The 22,669-nt window shown below is 44.4% G+C and overlaps 4 protein-coding genes across 7 annotated transcripts in view; 1 reads left to right on the plus strand and 3 right to left on the minus strand.

The window, feature by feature from the left end:
• Nucleotides 1-473: 473 nt before the first annotated feature.
• Nucleotides 474-3,153, plus strand: cenpl (centromere protein L). The gene is made up of 5 exons (XM_070957914.1): nt 474-510; nt 1,378-1,540; nt 1,653-1,907; nt 2,015-2,590; nt 2,666-3,153. Exons 1-5 carry the CDS (start codon nt 491-493, stop codon nt 2,738-2,740), a joined length of 1,089 nt encoding a protein of 362 aa, XP_070814015.1. The 5' UTR covers nt 474-490; the 3' UTR covers nt 2,741-3,153.
• Nucleotides 3,154-3,474: 321 nt separating this feature from the next.
• Nucleotides 3,475-6,615, minus strand: LOC139327896 (FUN14 domain-containing protein 1). Of its 2 annotated transcripts, none has more exons than XM_070957916.1 (5): nt 6,561-6,615; nt 5,975-6,140; nt 5,798-5,873; nt 5,231-5,359; nt 3,475-4,855 (listed from the first exon to the last, which is right to left on the minus strand). In XM_070957916.1, exons 1-5 carry the CDS (start codon nt 6,583-6,585, stop codon nt 4,778-4,780), a joined length of 474 nt encoding a protein of 157 aa, XP_070814017.1. In that variant the 5' UTR covers nt 6,586-6,615; the 3' UTR covers nt 3,475-4,777. The 2 variants fall into 2 exon arrangements, with proteins under 2 accessions (XP_070814017.1, XP_070814016.1); XM_070957915.1 differs by having other exon boundaries at nt 5,225-5,359.
• A 2,036-nt stretch (nt 6,616-8,651) lies between these two features.
• On the minus strand, nt 8,652-10,905 carry atp5pf (ATP synthase peripheral stalk subunit F6). The gene is made up of 4 exons (XM_070957738.1): nt 10,823-10,905; nt 10,019-10,188; nt 9,590-9,714; nt 8,652-8,751 (listed from the first exon to the last, which is right to left on the minus strand). Exons 2-4 carry the CDS (start codon nt 10,186-10,188, stop codon nt 8,723-8,725), a joined length of 324 nt encoding a protein of 107 aa, XP_070813839.1. The 5' UTR covers nt 10,823-10,905; the 3' UTR covers nt 8,652-8,722.
• Nucleotides 10,906-11,137: 232 nt separating this feature from the next.
• appa (amyloid beta (A4) precursor protein a) overlaps nt 11,138-22,669 on the minus strand; it is a 31,828-nt gene continuing 20,296 nt past the window's right edge. For 2 of the 3 annotated variants that reach the window (XM_070958046.1, XM_070958044.1), the window contains 10 exons: nt 20,157-20,290; nt 19,177-19,251; nt 18,918-19,076; nt 18,307-18,435; nt 18,051-18,150; nt 16,997-17,209; nt 16,769-16,822; nt 15,678-15,769; nt 14,140-14,286; nt 11,138-13,681 (listed from right to left, as the gene is read on the minus strand). In XM_070958046.1, the coding sequence (XP_070814147.1) occupies nt 13,580-13,681; nt 14,140-14,286; nt 15,678-15,769; nt 16,769-16,822; nt 16,997-17,209; nt 18,051-18,150; nt 18,307-18,435; nt 18,918-19,076; nt 19,177-19,251; nt 20,157-20,290 (1,205 nt within the window). In that variant the 3' untranslated portion in view covers nt 11,138-13,579. The remainder of the gene's footprint in view (nt 13,682-14,139; nt 14,287-15,677; nt 15,770-16,768; nt 16,823-16,996; nt 17,210-18,050; nt 18,151-18,306; nt 18,436-18,917; nt 19,077-19,176; nt 19,252-20,156; nt 20,291-22,669) is intronic. The other variant, XM_070958045.1, reaches the window with a different exon arrangement.

Genomic DNA, 22,669 nt, shown 5'->3' on the forward strand with positions numbered 1-22,669 from the left:
ATCTGAAGTAGGTGACAACTGGCAGCATTTCAAAAGGATACAGGAGGCAATACTTTAATGGAAAAAAAAAGAGACATTTCATCTCCTCAATTTGTCCACCGAACAAATAGCATTTGATTTATTACATAGTTTTGAAAGTGGTGGTATCTTGATAGTTCAGTGAAGATCGTATCTAATACTTAGAATGAAATGGATTTGCATAAAATCAGATCGCCAGTTCCATCAATATTTTTTCTTTCATTTGTGTGCTTATTCCTTCCCCCTCCCGCTTTAGTCTCTCACTTTTCGTATATTTGATATTGCACATTACGTAACACAATTTATACTTTATTAAGTGTAAGGAAAATAAATAAATAAATAAATCCTACCTTCACTTCCTGTTTGGATCCATGTGATTGGGTGATTCCTACCGCGCAGACTCCTGGGAAAGCGCGATGTTCAAATTTGCTTCCGGTTTGTTTTTTTTTCTTCTTCGGTTGGTAGGCTAGAAATGGAGCGACATTATGGCAAGTAAGTCAGAGTTCTGTTTATTTCGTCTCTTTATTTACTAAAAATGCTATTTTCCACACTATATTTGCCTTCGCGAGAACAAAAATAGCACAGTTTTGTCAAAGGTTTTTCATGACTCATCTGGCCCCGATACTTGCCGTTCTCCTCCGCATGAAGGGGCGAGTCACGCCAAATAACAATCAATAATCGAGTGGTTTTTATTTTGCCTTGCTTGTCACGAACTATGCCGATCCGGTACAATAATGTACAAAGCCTTTTATGAATCCTTGGCTTCCATCTTTGAATTCGGCGAATCAAAATTTCACAGTTTATAGTTGTTTTGTCCTCTTTTTCCTCACAATGGCCTTCCTCCACAATAAAAAATGGAAGGGAATGCGTGCTGAAGTTGTTTTGTATTCAGTTCCACTGACAAAGTCAGTATTTAGCGGCTTTAACTAACATTTCGTCTTAAATTCCTCGTTACGTTATCTCTAAACACGAAAAAAGTGCACGTACAGTACCAAGGCAGTGGGCTTTCGATGTTACGGAGCGTAAGAAAGCAGTAGCCTTGGCGGAGCTTCACTTTGCGTATGCTCGGGGCTAGCTTGTTGCTGCTGCGTCTGTCTTTTTCATTCAAGTGGGACCAACTGACCAGTTCTTTAAGTAATACTCTGGGGTTGATATGTGGCTATATAAGTGTCATTTCACCACCTAAGTTAAAGAACATGGTCACTACAACTTTACAAATAGGGATGGTTCGTTCGACTCAGTCTCGATTATTTGCATCACAAACTGGTTCTGTAAAAAAGCAATGCAATGACTATCTGTATTAACTGGAACATTGAGCACCAGAGTAGGCTGATGTGATGACCCGTGCATGATTTCCAGTGTCACAAGGGCTCCTCTAGTCCAGAGGAGGAGCAAAAGTAAGAGCTACCGGCAGTCGGACCGCAGCTGCTTCAGTTCTGCTTCACGACTCAACACGATTCCGGCGTTGACGCCACGGAGGCTCAGCACCAGCAGGAGGGCTCCAAGGTTCCACAACATCACCGTGAGTCACTCCAGGCCATTGTTCTCCATGTTATCAGTAGTGATTGGCAACATGTTTAATTCTGGAGCGACAGAGTGGTCATCTTCTCCATCCTCTCCTTTCCCTGTCAAAGGAGAAGGTGAATCCAGAGCAGCTGGCCTTACTGGTGAAGACGGAGTGGCAGCTGTCGTATGTTACTCCCCTCTATCAGTTCAGACACACCCAGCTGAAGACCTACTCCAGGCGGCTCGCAGCGTTTATCGCTGCAGAGAAGCAGCAGGGTTTGGCAGTGGAGGTGGAGGGAGCACAGAGCGGCTTCAGAGTCTCCTTCTCTGTGGTGCAGGGGCTGGTCGAGGAGGAAGATGATGCAGAGACTGTCCTCGTACAGGTGAGCATGGGAGTCCAGAGAGGCAGAGAGAGGTTTTTCAGGCTGATGGTGTGAATTTTGTCCTTGTGTTCTCTGTGACTTTCTAATTGTTCCCTTCCCGACCACAGATCCATGCAAAGCCTCTGTTTGCCAGGCTGGACGAGCCACAGAGGCCAGTATGGAGCGGCTGGCTGACCTGCATCAATGGCAACTATGAATACCTGCACTCACTCCCGGAGGACTTTGTCTGCCTGCCGCTCTTTGGCAGCAGTGGGGCTGAGGGTCTCACCACTGCGGTCAAATCCTGGTTCCAGCAGACCTTCGACTGTTGCTTTGGCCCCCTGGAAATCAGCCATACGAGTCTACAGTGGCTGTCGGCATTGTGGACTGACTGCCATGCTGAGTGCAGCATCCAGCACCTCAAAATGATTTGGACCCTTCCAGCGGTGCCGCCGCTGCAGGTCACCTACACAGTTAACCCCCAAGATGCCTGGGAGCTGTGGAGCAGTGTGAGGAAGGACGCACAGGAGGAGAATAAAGTGGGGGAGGAGGGGGAGGATAGTATTCATATTGAGGAGGTGATGAGGTTCATCCAGGGGTTGAAGAGCCACTTCTACAGACACTTCAGGCTGGATCTGTCAGCGGGAAGCCTGACCCAGGTCTCCACAGCACTGGGCTCGGCCAAGTACAGCGGCAGGATCAAGGTACCGTCTCAGACAGTCTTTCAACACGCACACAGCAAAATGTAATTGCTACATCAGTGTCTCCTTTTGTTCCAGATCTCCAACAGCAGATACATGATCACCACCCTGACGCTCCTCACAGAATGTGCCCTCCTCAAAATGCCCATCTGAACAACAGAGTCAAGACTTTTTCCACCACCAGGAAACACAACAACACAACAGCAGCATTCATTTCAAAGCAAAAGACTGAATTTTTTAAATGCAACCTGCAGTATAAAGCTGCACTGCTTTATACTGCAGGTTGCATTTTAAAAATCTGCTTTTTTTATTTTACTCTTTTCAAAACATCAAAATGAAAGATATTTTTCACAATCCCCTCAATAATGACTTTTCATTTTCCAGCATCTAAACTCAGGACATCTTAATTATGGGTGTCTGTTGAGAAATACCCCAGGATTTACCAGACTCTGCTTTGTTTGCTTAGGTTCCACCTCCTCTTGTAAATACTAAACTGTACATATTCTTGTCCAACTGTTTATATATTTTTATCATTTATAGTTGTAAATAAAAGCAAATAGGTTTTCAGTGTTGTCATTCATTTCAGGCCGCAATTAATTATTCATTCTGATTTAATAGCTCGTTCAGTGATGTCATGGTCCCAAGGGGATTTTGTCAAATTGCCTGCTTTGTGTGACCAATACTTCATGATCAGAGGGCTCACAATATTTTTGCTTATCAAATTAAAACCATTACAGATGCTACGTTTTCTTTGGTTAATCAACATTAACCAAATGTTCCAGTCTTACCTTTTTACACTGTCGAGTGTACAAATACATAACTTAGGACAGAAATCAACTCAAAGCGGTGTTCCCAGGCTCTCCTAAAAACCCACTTTTTAAATGTCATTTAAAACAAAATCAGGCAACTTTATTTTACAACAGACATCCAACCAAAATCATACAGTTCAGGTAACAAAATAATATTACATAGAAACAAATAGGGAGCATACATACTGCCAGTTATTGACATAACAAGCTCTTCAAGAACTGAAATCTGAAACATTACTGTATATTGCACTGGTAGAAAAAGGCAAAAACAACAAAATAAGCAACTTGTGATAATCTTAAGCGGCCTCCTGCATGTGGATGACCTAGATCGATAATAAACGTGGGGACACGACTCTGCAGCATCGCTGTTGCTACGCCGACGCTGCTAAATGCACAATGACAACAGCGAGGGCGTAGGAGTCACAATCGCTGCTCCATTATGCTCTTTAATGACAGGACTGGCGTCTAGCTTGTTGATGGTGGTAATTAAGGTACAGCAGATGCTCATCCTGTCATTAACGGGCACTGTGGAGCTGAGGTTTTATGAGAACAAAGGATCTCACTTTAATACTCTTGTCAGTGTGAAGGGGTGAACATTCACACATGTAACATTTAGTTCTGATTTACACACGTGATATGTGTTGTATATCAATAACATCTCCTGCTCAGAGTGGGAAAATAACTGTTTAACCCCCAGTCAGTGTGACAACTTTAAAAACTGGATTGCTTACATGCTTAAATGGCACATGAGCTCACCAAACTTCACAGCTACATAAAAATATACCTCTAGCACTAGACTGAGGGATGGTGTTAACTTCCCACTGCTGCCTTCCATGTTTATATAATTTTTACTCTTGTGTGGGTATCTACAGTACTGAAAGGGGGTTGGCTATACGTTTATAATAGCGCCTACACAGGCCAAAAAAAACTATTTGCGATCAGCATCCGCCAGACAAATGCATGAGGGCAAGCTACACTGAGATCAGTGTTGAAAAGCAATGAGGAATCTGTGCTCGTTTGTGGCAGCTTGACATATTCAGCAGTTTGGCAAAGATCCACCGTGGGTCCCACACAAGAAAGGCTTCACAGTATAATCCAAGCACCCCCATTCCCAGTGAGCCACACACACGCACACACACAGACTTCAGAATGTGCACTCGGGGTTGATTTAAATCAGGGGGGTTAGTCACACAGTTAATACCACTGTCACAACAGATCATGCTATAATGTTCAACATAACCCCCGTCCGCCGTTCAGTTCTTCAAAAGGTGAAATCAATGCTCACACGGGGGCCGAGAGGTAAGCGGCGGAGAGGAAAGTGACCTACAGTATGTAGTGATGCGATTCACAGTAAAAGGAGCCTGCAGCGTGTGCGGCTGCTTTAGGAGGCCAGACCCAGAAAGAAGCCACCGACGAACCCGCTGGACAAGACGATGTTCCTTTTGATGAAGTCTGTGGCCTGTGTGGGAGGGGAGGAAGAAGGTGGAGAATGAGTCCACAACAGCTTAAAAGCAGCATGCTGTATTAACCAGCGAAGAGGCGTTAACTGTTGCTGAGAATCTTCTGGATTACAAAGCGGAAAATAAGATGGTCACACTGGGTGTAGTGTTACTATATGTACACTAGAGGGCACTGCTGCTTTGCTGATAAAGAAATAAACCTCTCCACCAAACCCAGGAAATCAAAGACATGCATTTAATTCTAATCAATTACATGAAAGACCTATGCTGGGTGTGGGGGCTCTTTCAGTAAACGGACAAACAATTCTGATAATTACTAGATAATTAAGCAAAAGCGTGAAAGAAAGAGCGAGCTTTGTCACAGGTACCTTTACCTCCTCAATGAATGTGTTTATTTCAGGAGCTGCTTTGTTTGCTTTCTTCTTCAGGTGCTTCTTTGCTTTGTTCACATCCTTCTCCACCTTCTTCCAGTCCACCTGCACGTAGCCACTGTGATTGGCTATCTGTGGAGAGGGGAGGGGGTCATGTTCAGAGCTGATTCTGCAGAGAGGATTTGGAACTATTTAATGATGCACTGCATGTGTTTATGTCCCAGCCTCCCATTGTGCAGAACAATACACTATTTCATGTGTTCAGCCTGTGTCTCTGCTGTGATCTACCTGTCAAACTGTTGTAAGAGACAAAACATGACACTGAACAGCACTGCAACACCCGACAAGCATCCAGACGGCCTACATCCATCTCGAGCCGGCTGACACACAACGCTAGTCTTTCTACTGTCGTGAGGAGACCAGCTGAGCATCACGCTGTACAGCTCACATGCTCACTTGGCAATGAAGTTAGCAAAATGCAAATCTTACAAAGAATGCATCACTTGTGTGTAGATGTGGTAAATATCTATTTCTTGAGAGCGCATGAACACAGTGTCACGGTTGTCTTGCCTGCAAAAGAAGGAACCCTCCTCCAACAGCTGTAGCAGCTATCTTCCCGACTCTCTGGAAGAGGTAACCGGCACACCTGTGTGTTCAGAGGAAGTGTCATGTGATGTTCTTGAGTCAAATGGAAAATGCCTGTTGGCTTGGATGTGACCTGCGAGCAGAGAGATCTTCATGCCTTACCATCCAGTCACCCCTCCCATCATGAGCTGGGTGGCCACGGAATACTTCTCCGCAATGGGGCCGGAGTTGTTCCCAAATACCCGACTCCACCACTGGTGACTCCGGGCATATTCTGTCAGGTCCACGACCTCATAAACTTCATCTTCACTCTCTGGGTCGTCCTGACCTGCGATGAGACAATGTATGACGCTATAATCTTATCTCACTTCCTTTCATCTCTTATCTCCATCACAAACACTGATGAGTATAAGCGACATTTTTTTTCATGTGAATCAGCTATTAACAGCCTCAAAACGTAAAAGTGACCCTTCATATTTATTAGTGTAAGGGCACATCAGCTACCACAGCCTCTGACGGCTGCTGGTTTATTCACTGCAAATGATTTAGAAAGCTAGTATTAGCTGGCTAGCGTCAAATGGCTACCAAATCAATATGGTGCTCGCTACAGGCTTCCTTTTCTGACTCTTATGAGCAAGGAGGTCGGAACAGCTACTCAATTTCACCACCGTTGTTGGAAAAAGGTCAAAACTCCGATATTAATTAGGCTAATAACATCGTACCCTAAAAAAAAAACAAAGTAGCTCACCTTCTCTGTGGTCCGCCGTCGCCATTTTGGAGAAATTGGTTATGTCATCAGGATGTTGACAATGCTAAGCCCCGCCCACATGATGATGCTCGATCACGTGCTTTCATTTCGCCTGATTATCCTCAGCAATTTAGCAACAACATAACTAAAATGCTGCAACTTTTGAGGTTTGAGGAAGAAATCATTACGACGGAGTATTAGAGGCACATTGAGGGAAAAACAGAATCCAAGATTTCGAGATTAAATTTGTAAATTCATCAGAACACAGTCATAATATTATGAGAATAAAGTCGTTCTGTCAAAAAAGACGTATTACAATAAAAAGTCATCATTTTACGAGAATAAACTCAAAATATTACGAGAATAAAGTAGCAATTTTACGCAAAAAAAAATCGTCATAGTATGAGAATAGTCATAATATTACAAGAATAAAGTTATTTTACGAGAATTAACTTGTAATTTTACGAGAAAAAAAATCGTAATTTTTCAAGAAATAAAGTCACAATGTTACGACAATAAAGGCATAACTTTTCGGGAATAAAGTCGTAATTATTAATAATTAATTAATATGAGGAAAGGATATTACGGAACCTGTGTAACAGGGTAAACAAAACAGGCCATAGCAACCACTGTTTCCGGCGTCGTGCAGTGACACACAGTCAACATGTTACACGTAATGTTAATTGAACGCTTTTGCTCAGGGTTTGAGGTTGAGTAAAGTTACTTTGATTTATGGCTGGCTTTTTACCAAAGTTTATTATTATTTTATATATATATATATATATATATATATATATATATATATATATATATATATATAAAATAATATATAATATATTATAATATATCTATATCTATATAATATAATATATATTTCGTTTATTTAGTCTTTACATGGCAACACAAGAACAAAGCGAGCAGAGCAAAACGTTTTAATATTTTCAAGCATTTCTTTTCTTAATAGTGAAAACAGTTCTATGCCACTGCAAGCAGCCACAGGAGGGCTCCAACCATTTGCACCCACTGGGAGAATGCAGAGCTCAGAAACAGCCATCACAGGGGTGCTAACAACCTCCTCATGTCAAACATTTGAGTTGGTCCCCCGTCGAGCTGTGGCATAGGGAACACGAGTGGGCCGTCCTCTGTGCACACCACGGATTTGTTGATCTTATTTGGTCGGTATTCCATGTTTTCACAACCTCGCCAAGTTCATCCTGTGACAATGAACAATCAGATTAATTGCAGTCAAAACAACCATTGTCTCTCACATTACAAATGCATCTTGTGGAGTTCATATCGGATGCTTTGAGACTTTCATCTATTTATTTAAGCGACTTTCACATTTACCACAGTAATATTTTAACATGACAGATTTACTTTCACTCAAGACTTTTAGGTACAACACTGCAACAAATCCATGGAGATGCTTTTAATGCGTGAGGGATCTGAATATCTTCAACACTGTACCTGGATGAGGCTGAGGAAGCTGAACTGTGGCAGATTTCTGTCCAGGGAGTCTCCTGTGAAAAGCCCATCATCTCTGAAGGTTTGGAAAATGTCCATCCAAAACTGTTCACTCTGTTTACACAGGATTCTCCACCACAACTCTATCCACTGATTGGCCGTGCTGCATCCACAAATGAAGCTTCTGTCTCCTGAATGACAGCCGGCGTGATTTCTGCACACGAACATGTGCATCTCCCTGACTGTCTGAGGCTACTTTGGGTCCAAATATTCATCCTGGAGAAGCTTGAATATATTTTGTGACCTTGTCATAATGCAGCACACTCGAGACTGATTCAGAGCGACAGCCCATCTCCATGTAGTTACAATATATAAGCTACAATCAATTCTAATGCAATAGGTCAACATAAGGTCTCCAAATGGCATATGTTGTTCAAATCCATGGCATTTTCTGTTTATGGCAGACACAGAATGCTTAGCTGTATGAAAATATATGTGACACCTGCAAAAGGTATCACTTATTTAGAGATATTTCATCCAGTTAAAAATGAAGCATGACATAATCAGTGTGAGTGTGACAGTGTGGTACCATCAGACGAAGCTTAACTGACAACCACTGCATCATGGTTCACTCCACTATCTTTTTATTAAATACAATATATTGGTGACATGTAGGAGATACACAACATGGACAGCATTCACTTAGCTCCTTCGTCAAACTTGGGCTCTGGGGAGGAAAAAAAATAAAGACAGCCATTAGTGATTGTTGTTTACAAGTCTAATTCCCTGAATGAGACATACTGCTGCTGTACAACACTACTTGAGATTCGACTTTCAATGTAGACAAAGACTACAGCAACATATCATGACTGGCTGGTTGTAGCTTCATCAAAAATGCAGTGAAGCTCAGAAATACAAGCTTCCTGAACCTATTTCAAACAGAATGAGAAAACCGTCCTGCTTTGATTAGTGTCACTATATATAGACACAGACAGAGCCCCAAATCACAGCGCACCTCTCCAGTGGCACAGGAATAAATATGCATGAAGGGGAACTGTTAAATTGTGCGAAAGCAAAGACTAACTTCAAAGCACACGAGCACTTTTAATTATCATTCCAACAAGGTAGCTGATCAAACTTCATGACTCTTCTATGACACAGACAATTATTTATACCGACTATCTTATTTTAGACATTTGCAGCTCGGACTACAACAACTCAGAAAGACACCGTCTGGGTCACTCTGTCCTTCAAAAGCTCCTCTGTACAGCCAAGGTCATTGTTAAAACCTTAGCTCATTAGATAACAATGATATTAGATGTGTGACATTGACAACTATTTAAAAACTTAAAAACACCATGTCTAAAATATCAATTAAACAGTTCTATCAATATATAGGTAATGATTAGGAAAATGAACACTGACTAAATTACGATGTAATTCTGATTTATTCCAACACTTAGACTGACACCTTTGTGTTTTTAACTAATAACAGGAAGCAATTAGGGCAAGAGACAAAACACACTCACAGCACACAATGTAAACCAACATAAGGCTGAACTAACCTGAGAATTTGAAATCAGGGAACTTGTTGAGGTCACCTCCTCCATATAACCTCTGCAGTTTGGTGACTTCTTCGTTCACGTTCTTCTGGTAAGTGGGTCCTGCGTCCACGATGCCACCTGCAGCCCTGAGAGAGCCATGGCAGCAAATATAATCAAATGTTCAGGAGATGACGGTGAAGGCGATGGATGGAGAAGATGCCACATGCATGCAACGTAAACCGCCAGAACTGAAATTCATAATCATGCTGAAGCAAAGCAGCTTTTATCGGTTTCCAAGCGCATAAAGTTAATATTTCACTGGGGACTGTACTCTGAGCTGGAAGCCTAGTTTGTGAGCCTCTCCTTGGACCATGATCTAAGCATTATGCATGGACGAAGAAGGGACATTTCATGTGGGTGTATGACAGTAGCTGTGCATAATCAACTGACTTGCTCTTGTTGCTGTAGTCGCGGATCTTGTCCAGGAACAGTTTCTGGACGGGGTCGATCTCCTTGGCCCGATTGAAGAGGACGGCAGAGATGCCGATGTTCCTGCGCAGGGTCAGGCTCACTGCAGAGCGCAGCACGGAGGACAGCTGGAATAGCCGGTGAAGTGCCATCTGAAGGAGCAAGAAGCATTGTTGCCAGGACATTAAATTGTGATTCTGTCACCGTATCACGTAAGAAGGAAATGCGCGGCCTGGTATTACATTAAGACGTTTTATTAATGTAAAACTGGGTGGTGATTGTAAAGTAAATCCCGAGTAAACCGTTCAATGTTCCGTCATTTTAAAATATTCGAGCTGCTGCTGATCAGTGGGGCCAAATGAACGTTAGCGCTGGCTAGCTTTCGAGCTAACGTAAGTTAACTGCCGTCAACAACAGCGCACATCTAGATGAATGACATTAAGCTAGCTTCTTAAGAAACACATGCGACATTGTGAAAATCTTCGATAAACCTAACTAAATTGTTAACTTACAACAGTGAATTCACGGCGACGTTACACAAGGTCTCTTGGATTTCTGCAAGCCACTAGCTACATGTTTACAACTGCTATTGCTAAAATGCTAAGCTAACTTTAGCTAACGCAACACTTTTCTAACCGTGTCCTCTATGGTTCATTGTACTAAAATAAATCATGCTAACGTTTCACTTACTAAAGAACTGAACATACATTCATCATTTTGCAAAGCAGTGACAGACAGGGTAAACTTAAATGTTTCCTAGCGTTTCTTTTCAAACTCCTCACTCACCTTGGATTTGACACTCAAAGCAGAAGGTCCAAATGTGAAGCGCCGCGGAGAATTCTGGGATTGTGCTGACGGAAGGAAGGCGTTCGCGGACGTCAAACTCGTGCCTCGTTTGCGCAGCGCTGCGCACATTTAGGTTGACCTCACATGCAAAATAAATGCCGTTGAACTGAAAAAAAAAAATCTTATTTTGTGATTATCAGATGCTGCTTGCCTTGTGATTACACATCAGAAGGTAACAGTGCAATATTGGGGTTTTATTTAGGATTGAAATACTGAATGTGGTGTTAAATTCACAAAGAACACAAAGACAGCATCTGTATGTACATTCAAAACTTTATTATGGAATACAGTGTAGAAAGCGTTTTCCCAGTCAATGCAAATGGCCTGCACAATATTACACAGTGGAAAACAAAACCAATATATAATCCACAGAAAAGATAGAAAGAAAATCCTGCTTCCTCTTCTACTCTACTGCCCTCTGTTGGGCTTCTAATGAGCACCCTCTGAAAACCAAGGACTCGCCTCCCATTGCAGCCTCCATATGTACATTTCACTCACCATTCCCTCGCAGATCTTACTCGCCATTAGATTGAATAACAGAGCGAGAGGTCACCCTGTATTTCTTTCGATGTAATGTTGAGATGGTGGCAAACCATCTGGCTGGCTGTGTGAAGATGAACGGGGGATTCTCGCCTACTGTTAGCTTGAATTTACCTCAGACTCATGTTTGATCCCTGCTTTCGCATCCCCGACTGGCTCTCAGCTCTCTCTCGATGGTGAACGCCTATCATCTTTATACAGACTACAGTGCTCTGCCTCTGAGGAGTCAAGTGTGCATTGATGGCAGAGAGGTGAGCGGCATGCCTGAGGGGAAGTGAAGGCGAAAGAGGGAGGGAAGGGAGGTGCTGGGGGGGAGGGAAAATCCATTATATATACAGACTGCCTGCCTGGCTGGCTATCCATCCGGAACTGCAAGTCATTTCCTCTCTACCTTGCTCTCCTTCCTCCTCCTCTCAGCACCCCACCTGTTCTATCAGCAGAGAGCAAAATGATCACAAAACCAAAAAAATAGACATCGGCTCACAACTGGACAAAACACCAGACTGAAAATAACAAAACACACACAGGCAGAGATAATCCTCGCCCTTCCTCCACACTGGATTCCTTCAATTTTTCCATTTCCCTTCCTGCTCCCTGTAACCTTCACGCCCACAGCATGCCCTTTTCCAAAAACACAGCGACGTGAATTGAACAAAAAAGCAAAAATGAAAGGGGGTGATAAGGATTTTTAACACAATATATTTCAGTGAATGAGGATAATATACAAACAGGGATGAAGCCAGCCCCCTCCTGCAGCTTCAGGAACACAGCATGATTTAAAAAATAAAGGAAATACAAGAAAGGAGGAACACACTTAAATTCCAAAAATCACAGATCTCTTTTAAATGTGTATTTTACATGATATCAAAGCAGAGCCCGTTCATCTAGATTTATATATATTTTTCATCATTGTTTGAAGTCACGTGATCACGAGAAGATACTAAATGTACAATCTTGCTAGAATGACAATCTATATGTGAGAAAGGATCTCAGAGAGAGCAGCGATAAGATCTTGTTTTTTTCTGTTTTTCCAAATCCTGTTGTCATTGTTGTCATGCACTACATAGGAACAGCTAAGACTTCAGCATTACTTCAGTAACATTACACGCAATTTAAAAAAAGGACTTTACATCGGTTGACTTCTGTTTTTGTTTTTTTTTTTCTCCGTTTTCATTCTTTTTTGAAAAACAAAACTGGAAACGAAAGAGAAAAACCCTAAAATAAAAACAGCTCATTCAGAATACATAATTACTACCGTCGTCATCAACATATTCATTATCATCAGCGTCTCCAGATATCCTTAAGAGCCTTGTGTGACTTAGCACAGCCCAGCTGTCGTAAGAATGCGCAAAGAAAAGAGGATGGATGGAGGGAGGGATGGAGGAGGAGGGGGGAGGGAGGGGAGGCTCACTTGTACTCCAGTGTAGACTGTAGACTGAGTGCAGTAGTGGTGCAGTTGGTGGGGAAACACTGGGCTTCATTTCAAAAAACCATGTTGCTTGATTTTAGCTTATAATTCATTCTATAATCATTACAAAGAATATGAGAGAAACAAATGAATATGAGTACGTCCACACGCTGAGTCATGATATGAAATGATTTGGATGATGCAACCAGTTTTTGGAAATGAGGCCCAGTTCAGCGTGACCCGACTGATCTGTGGCCAGATTTGCCTACACAAGCCCACACCTAAAACCATCCAAAGCAAAAAAAAAAAAAAAAAACCCATCTGCACACTGGCCCTGAATCAGCGTGGAGAGAGCACGCTCGTTCCCCAAAGAGTGGGTTTGTTTCGATGCACTGGGCGGGGCCTTTTTCCATACATCAGCAGGCCCAGATGGAGCAACATAGAAAAACGCCTTTCTGTAACTAAAAGGTGTCTTGCTCCGATAAAGTGAACAAACTTGGTGCAAACTTGCTTGGCCACAGTCTGCCCAGGCAAAAAGGAAAGAAAACCCCGGCTACAGTCGCTCCGTACGCTCGAAACTGACTATTTCAGTCACGCAAATGATCTTTTGGAGACGTGGGACTAGTCTGGAGGGTGGGAGGAGGGGGAGGGGAGGTGCTTGATGTGTAGGAGGAGATGTTGGTGTGTGTGTGTGTGTGTGTGTGTGTGTGTGTGTGTGTGTGTGTGTGTGTGGACATGTGACATTCTCCTCAGTTCTGCATCTGCTCAAAGAACTTGTAGGTTGGGTTCTCGTAGCCGTTCTGCTGCATCTTAGACAGGTGGCGCTCTTCGGGGGTGACCGCGGCGTCAACCTGGAGCGGAGCCAGGAGGGGGGAGATGGGGTAACACACACACACACACAAATGTAAAGACAATCCATAGATTTCAAGACCTTTTAAATGCTTATTGGAAGTGATTTTTTGGGAGTAATTGACAAAAATAAAGAAACAACGCTGCCGCGACTGCCATATTTTTTAATTAAACGGCTAATGAAAGTTCTGAGATGATAAATGAGGACAATTAGAAAAAGGAATGCAGGAAATTAATTGGTAGCGGGCTTTAATCCAATTAGAATTAGTGAAGAGATATAATTAAAAAATGCTTTTGCGCCCCGATGCGTCCATCTACACATCCACGAGTTCAAGTGCTATCCTGAAAAACACCTTGCGCTCACATGTGCGTGCGTGCGCACAGCATCAGCCCACACACACCAGACTGACCGCCACGCACAACAGCTTGCACACACATGCACAGGTCAGCTGTTTCTCACCTCGATGACTCCGTGGTGGATGGAGGTGTACTGCTTCTTCCTCAGCATCACCAGGGTGATGACGATCACGGTTGCTATGACGACGCCTCCAACCATCAGGCCGATGATGGCCCCCTTGTTGGAGCCCACGTCCTCTGCGAAGAAGACCTGTGGGAGGAGAAGGACAGACAGCGGTCGGGTGACCTGTCAGGCTCATGGGCACGACCAATCAGAATCAGCACGATGACTTTAATACAGGACTCTTCTTTACAGTCTCATCATGTGTGCTTATCCTCTAACAGTGCTGAGTCATGAGTGTGGTTTCACTGTGTTGAGGAGGGGGAGAACACAGGGGACCTTCGGAGCTACAGCCCATTTACTCCTGCTACTTTCCAGTTTTCATTTCCATTTTGCAGGTCATGCTGTGCGCAACTTTTTTATAATAGCATCATTACAGAGTCAAATTGAGCTTGAAAATAATAGCGATGCTGCCGAGGAAGAACGACGCGACACATAAAAACACATGGGAATTACGATGTCTGCAGGGCGACTTGTTTTGAGAGATCATTTCCTGGTGGAGACTCTAATTTCTTCCCGCGGCTGTCAGGTGATTCACAGAAAGCAGAGCAGAGCGTAAGGCAGCACTGAAGCAGCGTGACTCAGCTCCAGCACAATGCTGAGACACGATTAGCAGGATTTCACAAAATCAAGTGAAGTCCTCAGTTTCCCTGTCGCAGATTATGCCACTCTGTGGAGCTCAATTCCCACGCAGAACAAAAGAAACAGAAGCAAATCGCTCCTGGAGGGAGGAAATCAACTCCTGAGATCTACCTGTGCTGACACCACAGTGCTGCTACCCGTCTGTGTCAAACACTTGATTTTGGGCTGCTGAGCCTCCTCCAGAATAATCCTGCAGAGCGATGATCGGGGTTACGGTGAATATCAAATGAAGGAGTTGAGTTAAACAGTCCGCCTCACACCATAACTGCTCATTGTGAATGCGAGGAATGCGATATGTAATAAAAAGTAGGGATTAAGAGATTAAAGCCTTTAGGTGAGAGGAACGAGGTACGCAGATTTTGGATTTGAGGATGGATTGAGGTTTTTGTGCTGCTATTACAACATCGGATGAGATTAAGGAATGAATGTAGAACTGGGTTAGACTCTTAGGATGTTTAGTACAATAACCCAGGACTGACCAGGAAGGCACTGACATCCACACGGCACAAAGCTCAACTCTGATTGGAGGACAGTGGATTTTAGAGAAGAGCAGACGAGTGTGACGCACGCATTGTCGCGGTTGTCTCCATGGACACCTGTCTCCATGGTGACAACCTTGTGTGTGTGTGTGTGTGTGTGTGTGTGTGTGTGTGTGGAGACAAGAGGGCAGAGTGCAAGCTTCCAGTGTCAGTAAACGCATCTCCGTGTGTGTGTCTCTTTCTCTGTGTTTATTAACTAGCCTGCATTTATAAATGAATCTGAATTTCAAATGAGTCTGTACATCACAGCTTGTGTCAGAGTGAGCTGCCTTCTCTGCGTGTGTGTGTGTGTTTGTTTACCAGTTTCTGGTGGTGGACTTCATATTCAGTGCTCTGTCTGTCCTCTGTCTCCATCCGCAGCTCAGGAATAGCTTCCATCTTCATTCCAGTCACTGGCAACGGAAAGAAAAGTACCATCTATTATGGATGGTGACACTCAGCTGCTTTCTCGTTCTCACACACACACACACACACACACACACACACACACACACTTGGGGGACTCAAACTCACTCGCTCAAGCCGAAAGGACAGCAGAGTGTCGGATGCAACAGCGGTAATGAATTGAATGTAACACATACATATATAGCACAGCACATACAGCAGAGCGTGCACAGACCCTGCCGCTGCGTCAGAAGAGTCCTAACAGCTCAGACGATGCCTTCACGGAGGTCAAGTGGAGTCGGCTGTGTGCAAATTACGGCTGAGAGAAGGAGCGACAGTGACTTCATATCTTAACGTCAAAACGATCTTGTGATGCGTTTTAAGAGAGCGCTCCTAACCTGCACAAATATTACTTGTGAGCCTGAAAGCTGGTTTAACAGAGCGATCCTTATTAAAGTTAGCATGTAGCTTCAGTAGCTTACAATAGCTGGCCTTACTCACATTATTATGAGCCATTTGATTGACAGAGAAAGTCAATGATCGAGACCCGGCAACCCAATAGTTCTTGAATAGCTTATAACTATGAAGCATCAGCGGCTGATTTATTAATAAAGCCATTAATTATAACTGATAAACCCTTAACAAAGGGTGACTTATTCACACATTTAACTCCATCAGGACTACAAAGAGAAATTTCACTCTTCTTTCCAATTTCATCAACTGTTAACTGGTATTGACCCGCGGCTCACACGCAGCCACCAAAACCAAAGCCACAAGGCCTCCAATGCGACCACCAGAGGGCGCATTTCCTCATCAAACACCATCTGTACACTCCAGAAAGCAAAACCTGACAAGGGGCTCGCAAGGAAGTGTCTATGAACATTTCTAGAGTTAGTAGCCTAGCAACAGCATAATATCTACAGGCCATAAAGCCCATCCATCTGATTTTCTGAAGACATAAATATTTATGGTAATATCGGGATAGCTTTGTGAACAACAGCACCAACCTGGCCGTGTGGGAATGCCTCTGTCAAGATTGGGGCGAGAGTCCACTGGCTCAACTAGAGAGAGGGAGGGAAGGAGGGAGGGAGGGAGAGAAAGCAATTTCATTTTAAAAACACAAAGATGAGCCCTGGAGAAGTGGATTTCATATTGCTGTATGGAATTTATGGGCGTCACTTCTATCAACTCTGCAGCAGCGAAAACGCAGTAAAATGTAAGTGCTCAGTGAGTACCCTGGTTCTCGGTGTTGGGCTGGTTGAAGCTCTCGGGGTGGATGAATCCGACTCCCCCCAGGCCCAGCGTGTCCTCCTGGGGCAGCAGGTCGGTCTGGCCGTCTCCCAGCTCCTGGTCGGGCATCAGGGCATCGTTTCCGTAGCTCATCCTCACGTCCGTCTGCAGGTTGGCCAGCTGCTGGGCCATCTCCGCCTGCTCCCTCTGCAGGAGCTCTGGATGAAGGCGATGAGGAGTGAGAGGAAAGAAGAAAGGAAGGATGCTTCACTGCACTCACTTCAGCTATTATCAGACATCTTGTATCTTGTCATTTTGAGCTGGTTTCAACATCTCTATGATGAAAATATAGCTGATGATAACAGGAAGAATGATGTCTTTGGTCATCAGAATTTTAAAAGAGGACAATTCAATCTTTGAAGGTGCAGATGTGTTTCTACAATAAAGACACTATTGTCCAGAGGGACAGGCGGCCGGCCTCTGTGTTTAACAGACCTGGCAGCTAGCGGTGACTTTTCTTCTGTGTGTGTTTGTTCCTGCGTGTGTTTTGCCGGGCGGCACAGACTGTGACAGTCTCCGAGACAGAGACACAGATGGCTGTGTGACGCACGTAACTCCAATAAACCCAAAAACCCACAGAAACCTAGCAAATGCAGGGGCGGGAGGGAGGGAGGGGAAGGGGATTTATCTTCCCAGCAAACAGTTTCATTTGACTCTGAACAGAAGAATTAGGCCAAATGGCTCCAATGCCCTTATCAACAACAACAACAAAGACAAAAAACATTTTTCTGGGGGCTGGAATTTCAATCTTTCTGTGACATGTGGCACAATCAGGACAGTGTCTTCCTGCATATCTCTCTCACGCCAAGGTCAGCACAAGAGGTATTTAAAACTCACATTTCCAACATGTGGTTCGTGTCATTTTGACTTTCCATCTCTCTCGGTTGCACTCCTGTGATTATTTTAATGTTGCAGTGAACAGGATTCGATGTTTGTGCCCATTTTAAGTCACCAAACAGCACCAGATAAATGCAGTGTCTGTCAAAATTACAAACTCACCAACTTGGTCCTGGATGTCGTCCGCCACACCGGGCACCTTGTAGAGAAGTCCCAGAGACTGGTTCATACGCTCCTCAATGACACGCAGGTGGGTCAGAACCTTTTACACACACACACACACACACACACACACACACACACACACACACACACACACACACACACACACACACACACACACACAAGTACATGTAGAACTGCTTCTTCAGGAAACAAACAGTGTGTACTGAGTAAAGTGGCAACACTCTGATGCTACCTGAGGTCTGATCTGTGCAGCCTTCTTGGGATCCACCATGCGGACGTGCTCAAAGTGTTTGAGGGTGTGCTGCCTGTCCTTCTGCTCGGCACGCACGTACTTCTTCAACAGGCTGAAGACGTGGCGGGGCTACGAAAGGCGGACAGAGGGAGCGGGACGTGACGGATAGTCAGGAGCAGAGCGAACACACCTTTGTACTTAAATCAACCCGAAACTACAATCTGTCAAACACGATGTCAACCCGAGTCGGTAACAATCTGATTTAACACAGCATATATTATATGAAGGGCTCCGTTTGTCAGGTGTATTTTTACAGCGACAAAATGTTGAAGGAGCAAAAAAACCAGAACAAAAACAGAAGAGTTCTTCATGTTTTGCAGAAGGTCACATTGAAAATATCTCACGTCAAATAAAAACAGAGCAAGAAATATCCTGATGAAAAAGTGAGAATCTTAAAAGCGACGACAAGAAGGTGGGAAGTAGCAGGACAACAGTGAGCTGTGCAAGGAAAGGCGGTTTTAAACAGCTCTGTAAATCACAGGGAAGTGACTTTGATGGACTGTTACGCTGTCACTCATCTGCACCCGGCTGCTGAACCGTGTGTAGCGTACCCTGGGTGGGTCCTGCTGCAGCGCGGTCAGGTAGCTCTCCAGCGCCAGGCGGCGGCGGTCATTGAGCAGGGCCTCCACCCTGGCCATGTGGGTCTCCACCAGCTGCTGCCGCTCACTGGCCGCCTCCTGCTCCAGCGCCTCCACCTTCTCCTGGAAACGCTGCACTCGCACACAAACACGCACATTGCAACACAGATCAGCGAGAGGACGGCGAAGACGTCGGGCGGCTCTGCATCTGTCCTCCATGTGCATGTCTCACCTGGATGACAGCCTTCTTGTCGGCGCGCGGAAGATTCTTGGCTTCCCTCTCGGCCTCCTCCCACTCTCTCATCACCTGAGTACAAGAAAAGGGAGGACAAACATCAATTATTCCTGTCAATCTCCTTCATCTCTCCACGCGCTTCATCACAGGTTGATTTTACACTTGAGTGAAACATCTCTTTGCTCTTTGTGGCATGAATCTGATCTTTTCACAGCTGTCTGAATGGAGGAAAATCTGACATTTAGCATGAAACGATAACATCTGGGCTGCAGGGAGTGTGTACCAGATCCTTGCTGTCTGAGTAAATAATCCTTTCAGATTGAGAACGCTGATAGGACGCAGCTTCTGTTATTTAAATCACGGGGGGTTGTACACCAGGTCAAAGTGCAGGATGATAAAAATCGATGGTTTCTGTTCCTTTTTGGTCACTTACATCTTCCTCACAGAGATGACTGTACATCCTAATTCAGTCCCTTCCTCTCTGACTCACTGGGGGGCTTCTTTAATTCAACCCGGGGCTTTGCCAAACACATGACCGAACAGCATCTCTGAACGTGAAGCCCACTGTGTGAAATTAGACGACGCTGCGCCAGTAGCTACCCACGCAAAACAAATACCCAGAGCGGCGCACACACTCCTGCAAAAAAAAGAAAAAGGAGGCTTTTGGAGCCACACGAGGCTGTTAGTGTTCTTGTCTTGAGCTTTGCAAACTGTGACTTTGCTGCAGACCATCTGGCTCTCCTCTGCAGAGCGAGCCGGTTGATTAAAGAACACAATTAAAGTGGAATTGGCTCGGTCGGCTCCCCGGGAGGGATTAAGAAACGCACCTATTCGTTTGACACACCTTTTCCACCTCCATTTTCGATTCATAGGAATATCTTCGTCCTCTCTCTGCTACAAAGAACATCCTCCTCTCTGCTCTCCCTGCCTGGCTGCCATTGCTCATTCACCTCATGTCCCCCTCGGTCTGTCTATACCTGTGACATCCTCTCGCGGTGCTTGGCCTCCAGGCTCTCTTTGGCCTTCTGGAAGTGGGCGTGTTCGTTTTCATCAGCAGGCGTCTCCAGGTAGTGGTCCACGGCATCGGAGGAGCTGGGCGTGGCTGTGGGTACTGCATGAAACGGAGGTCGAGGGAGGAAAAGAGGAGGCAGAGAGGTGAAAAGACTTTCAGCGCAGCAGCTTTTTACTTTTATTTGGCTGATCTGGGACCAGCTGCGCTTCCTCAGCACGCACAAAGACGAAACACAGAGTCCAAAATGGGTTAATAGAGTTAGTGCAAGATCACGAGAGAAAGAAAACAAGATGGCAGCTGTAGCTGGAAGCCAGCACCCTCCAAAAGCAAACAAGCGAATGCCTCAGTCAAGCATTAGTGCTTTGAAAGAGGGACAAAACCCCCCTCTCATTTATATAACTTCACTCAGTGCAGCTCTCGTGCAAAAACACTGATGCTGGAATTTCTCCTGTGGGCTCAGAGAGCACACACTGAACCGTGGCCGACTTAGCAGCAAGAAATCTAAATTTGACCACCACTTCCGCGAAGCCTGGATTTAATCAGTGGAAAATTGACTATCTTTCACGAGTGTGCTATCAAAAGTAGCTGGTGTGAGCGTGTGTGCATGCGTGAAGGTCGTGCGTCATGCGGATTTGATGTCCGATGAGACGCAACGACACCGGAGAGAAGTTATTCACTTTGACGCAAGCCGAGTGTTTTATTCGTCGCCGCTCCTCAAAATCATTTGTAGAAAGTTTTTTGTTTTATTTATCCAGGCTTGGAGATCTCTGAGATCTCTGCCTCGATTCCTACACGATGACCATGAACGCAGTTTAGCTTGTGGTGCTCACGGCTGTTTACAGAGCAGTTTACACAGAGGCTGGTTCTGTGGTGGAAAGCAGATCAGTGAAACCTGGTCAGGTCTGCAGATTAGCCTTTAGTCAATGAAAGGGAATGAAAATGTTCTTCGTATTCTTTGGATGCGTAAGCATGTTCACTACTTCTAGCTAAAAATCCCACAAGTCGGTACTTTGCTTGTGTAAATTACAGTTAAGAGACACTACAGCTGTCATCAGTGGTGCAAACTGATGGTCTCTTTCAATTACTCATGATAAAATACACAGTGTTAATTGTGTAGGAACAGCAGAAGACTAAACAAGCAAATGATTTCCCTTGTTGCTGACCAGAATATAAAGTGAATCACTTCATAAGTGCTGCAGAAGGATACCGAAAGCTTTCATTAACCGGACAAAGACTGAATCAATATTTTGTGCAAGCAAACATCACAGAGACCGAAGGCAGAAACGTGATATTTGCTGGATGAAAATGAGTTGGATTATTACTGTCATTATCAGAAAAATCAAGAAAAGAAAAAAAAAAAATAGATGCGCTGAGGCAGAATGTGATTCACTGTTAATTGACCACACATGCAAGTACAGAGTGAGTGTGTGCGTGTGTGTGTGTGTATGTGTGTGTGTGTGTGTGTGTGTGTGTGTGTGTGTGTGTGTGGGGGGGGGGGGGGGGGGGGGGGGGCAGACGGACAGACACTGCAGCACTTTCTCACCTCCACTGTGCTCAGCAGAGCCAAAATCCCATCACAAAACACACAGGCACATGCACACACACACCTAAACACACACACACACCCACAGGGGATAAAATTAGATCAAAACATAGGGAGATGGAGATAGCATGACTCCATTGTGCTGCAGGGCAGGTCAGAGACGCACACGTACGCACATATTCATGCATATATTGAGCAAGGTCACTGAACCTTCCACAACACTGAAGTCAGCATCAGAGCCAAACGCTCAAACCGCCTCCTCTGCTCGTCTATAACACACACACGCACATTGTATGCAATATTCATTCTTAAATCTATCTATCTATCTATCTATCTATCTATCTATCTATCTATCTATCTATCTATCTATCTATCTATCTATCTATCTATCTATCTATCTATCTATCTATCTGATGGTCAGAAATAGTAACAAGGAGGAAAAACCATCAAGCAGAATCCTCATTTTCGTGCTGCCACTGATAATCAGTCATCAGTCATTTAAGTGAGTGTAATGAATTAACCTGGTTTCCTGGAGGAGGGAGTAATGCGAGCCGGCCCGCGACGTGTCAGGGATGTAAGGGATAATGTGCAGCGAGGTGAGGATTATTGCAAAATAATTCCTGCCTGGATGATTTTACAGCTCACGTTCATGTTAAAGTAATATACAGGATGATGTCCAGGAAATGAGCGTAACCACAGACCTTACAGTGGTTATCGTATGTGCTCTATAGGACAACACTGTCACGACGGCTCTAAAGCTAACTGTCCGTGAAAATTAATCCTCCGTATCTAACCAGCAGGGGTGGGGAACCTCCGCCCTCTGGGCAGCATAAGGCCCACAAGACCATTCATAAATACAACAAAGCATTTACCCTTTTTAAGCAATAAGGAAAACGACAAAAAATAGTGAACATGTTGCTCCGAGTGGTCCGTGA

Source organism: Chaetodon trifascialis, chromosome 24 (genome assembly GCF_039877785.1).
Source record: "Chaetodon trifascialis isolate fChaTrf1 chromosome 24, fChaTrf1.hap1, whole genome shotgun sequence".
In the NCBI taxonomy this organism is placed as follows: Eukaryota; Metazoa; Chordata; class Actinopteri; order Chaetodontiformes; family Chaetodontidae; genus Chaetodon; species Chaetodon trifascialis.

Excerpts from the sequence above, each read along its gene's own strand:
- cenpl (XM_070957914.1), top strand. The coding sequence starts at position 491 with ATGGAGCGACATTATGGCAA. Across the intron at positions 511-1,377 it reads ATGGAGCGACATTATGGCAA|TGTCACAAGGGCTCCTCTAG; the intron begins GTAAGTCAGAGT and ends CATGATTTCCAG. Across the intron at positions 1,908-2,014 it reads CAGAGACTGTCCTCGTACAG|ATCCATGCAAAGCCTCTGTT; the intron begins GTGAGCATGGGA and ends TCCCGACCACAG.
- LOC139327896 (XM_070957915.1), bottom strand. The coding sequence starts at position 6,585 with ATGGCGACGGCGGACCACAGAGAAG. Across the intron at positions 5,874-5,974 it reads ATGGGAGGGGTGACTGGATG|GTGTGCCGGTTACCTCTTCC; the intron begins GTAAGGCATGAA and ends CTGAACACACAG. Across the intron at positions 4,856-5,224 it reads CATTCATTGAGGAGGTAAAG|GCCACAGACTTCATCAAAAG; the intron begins GTACCTGTGACA and ends CCTCCCACACAG.
- atp5pf (XM_070957738.1), bottom strand. The coding sequence starts at position 10,188 with ATGGCACTTCACCGGCTATTCCAGCTGTCCTCCGTGCTGCGCTCTGCA. Across the intron at positions 9,715-10,018 it reads GACTACAGCAACAAGAGCAA|GGCTGCAGGTGGCATCGTGG; the intron begins GTCAGTTGATTA and ends TGGCTCTCTCAG. Across the intron at positions 8,752-9,589 it reads CCCTGATTTCAAATTCTCAG|AGCCCAAGTTTGACGAAGGA; the intron begins GTTAGTTCAGCC and ends TTTCCTCCCCAG.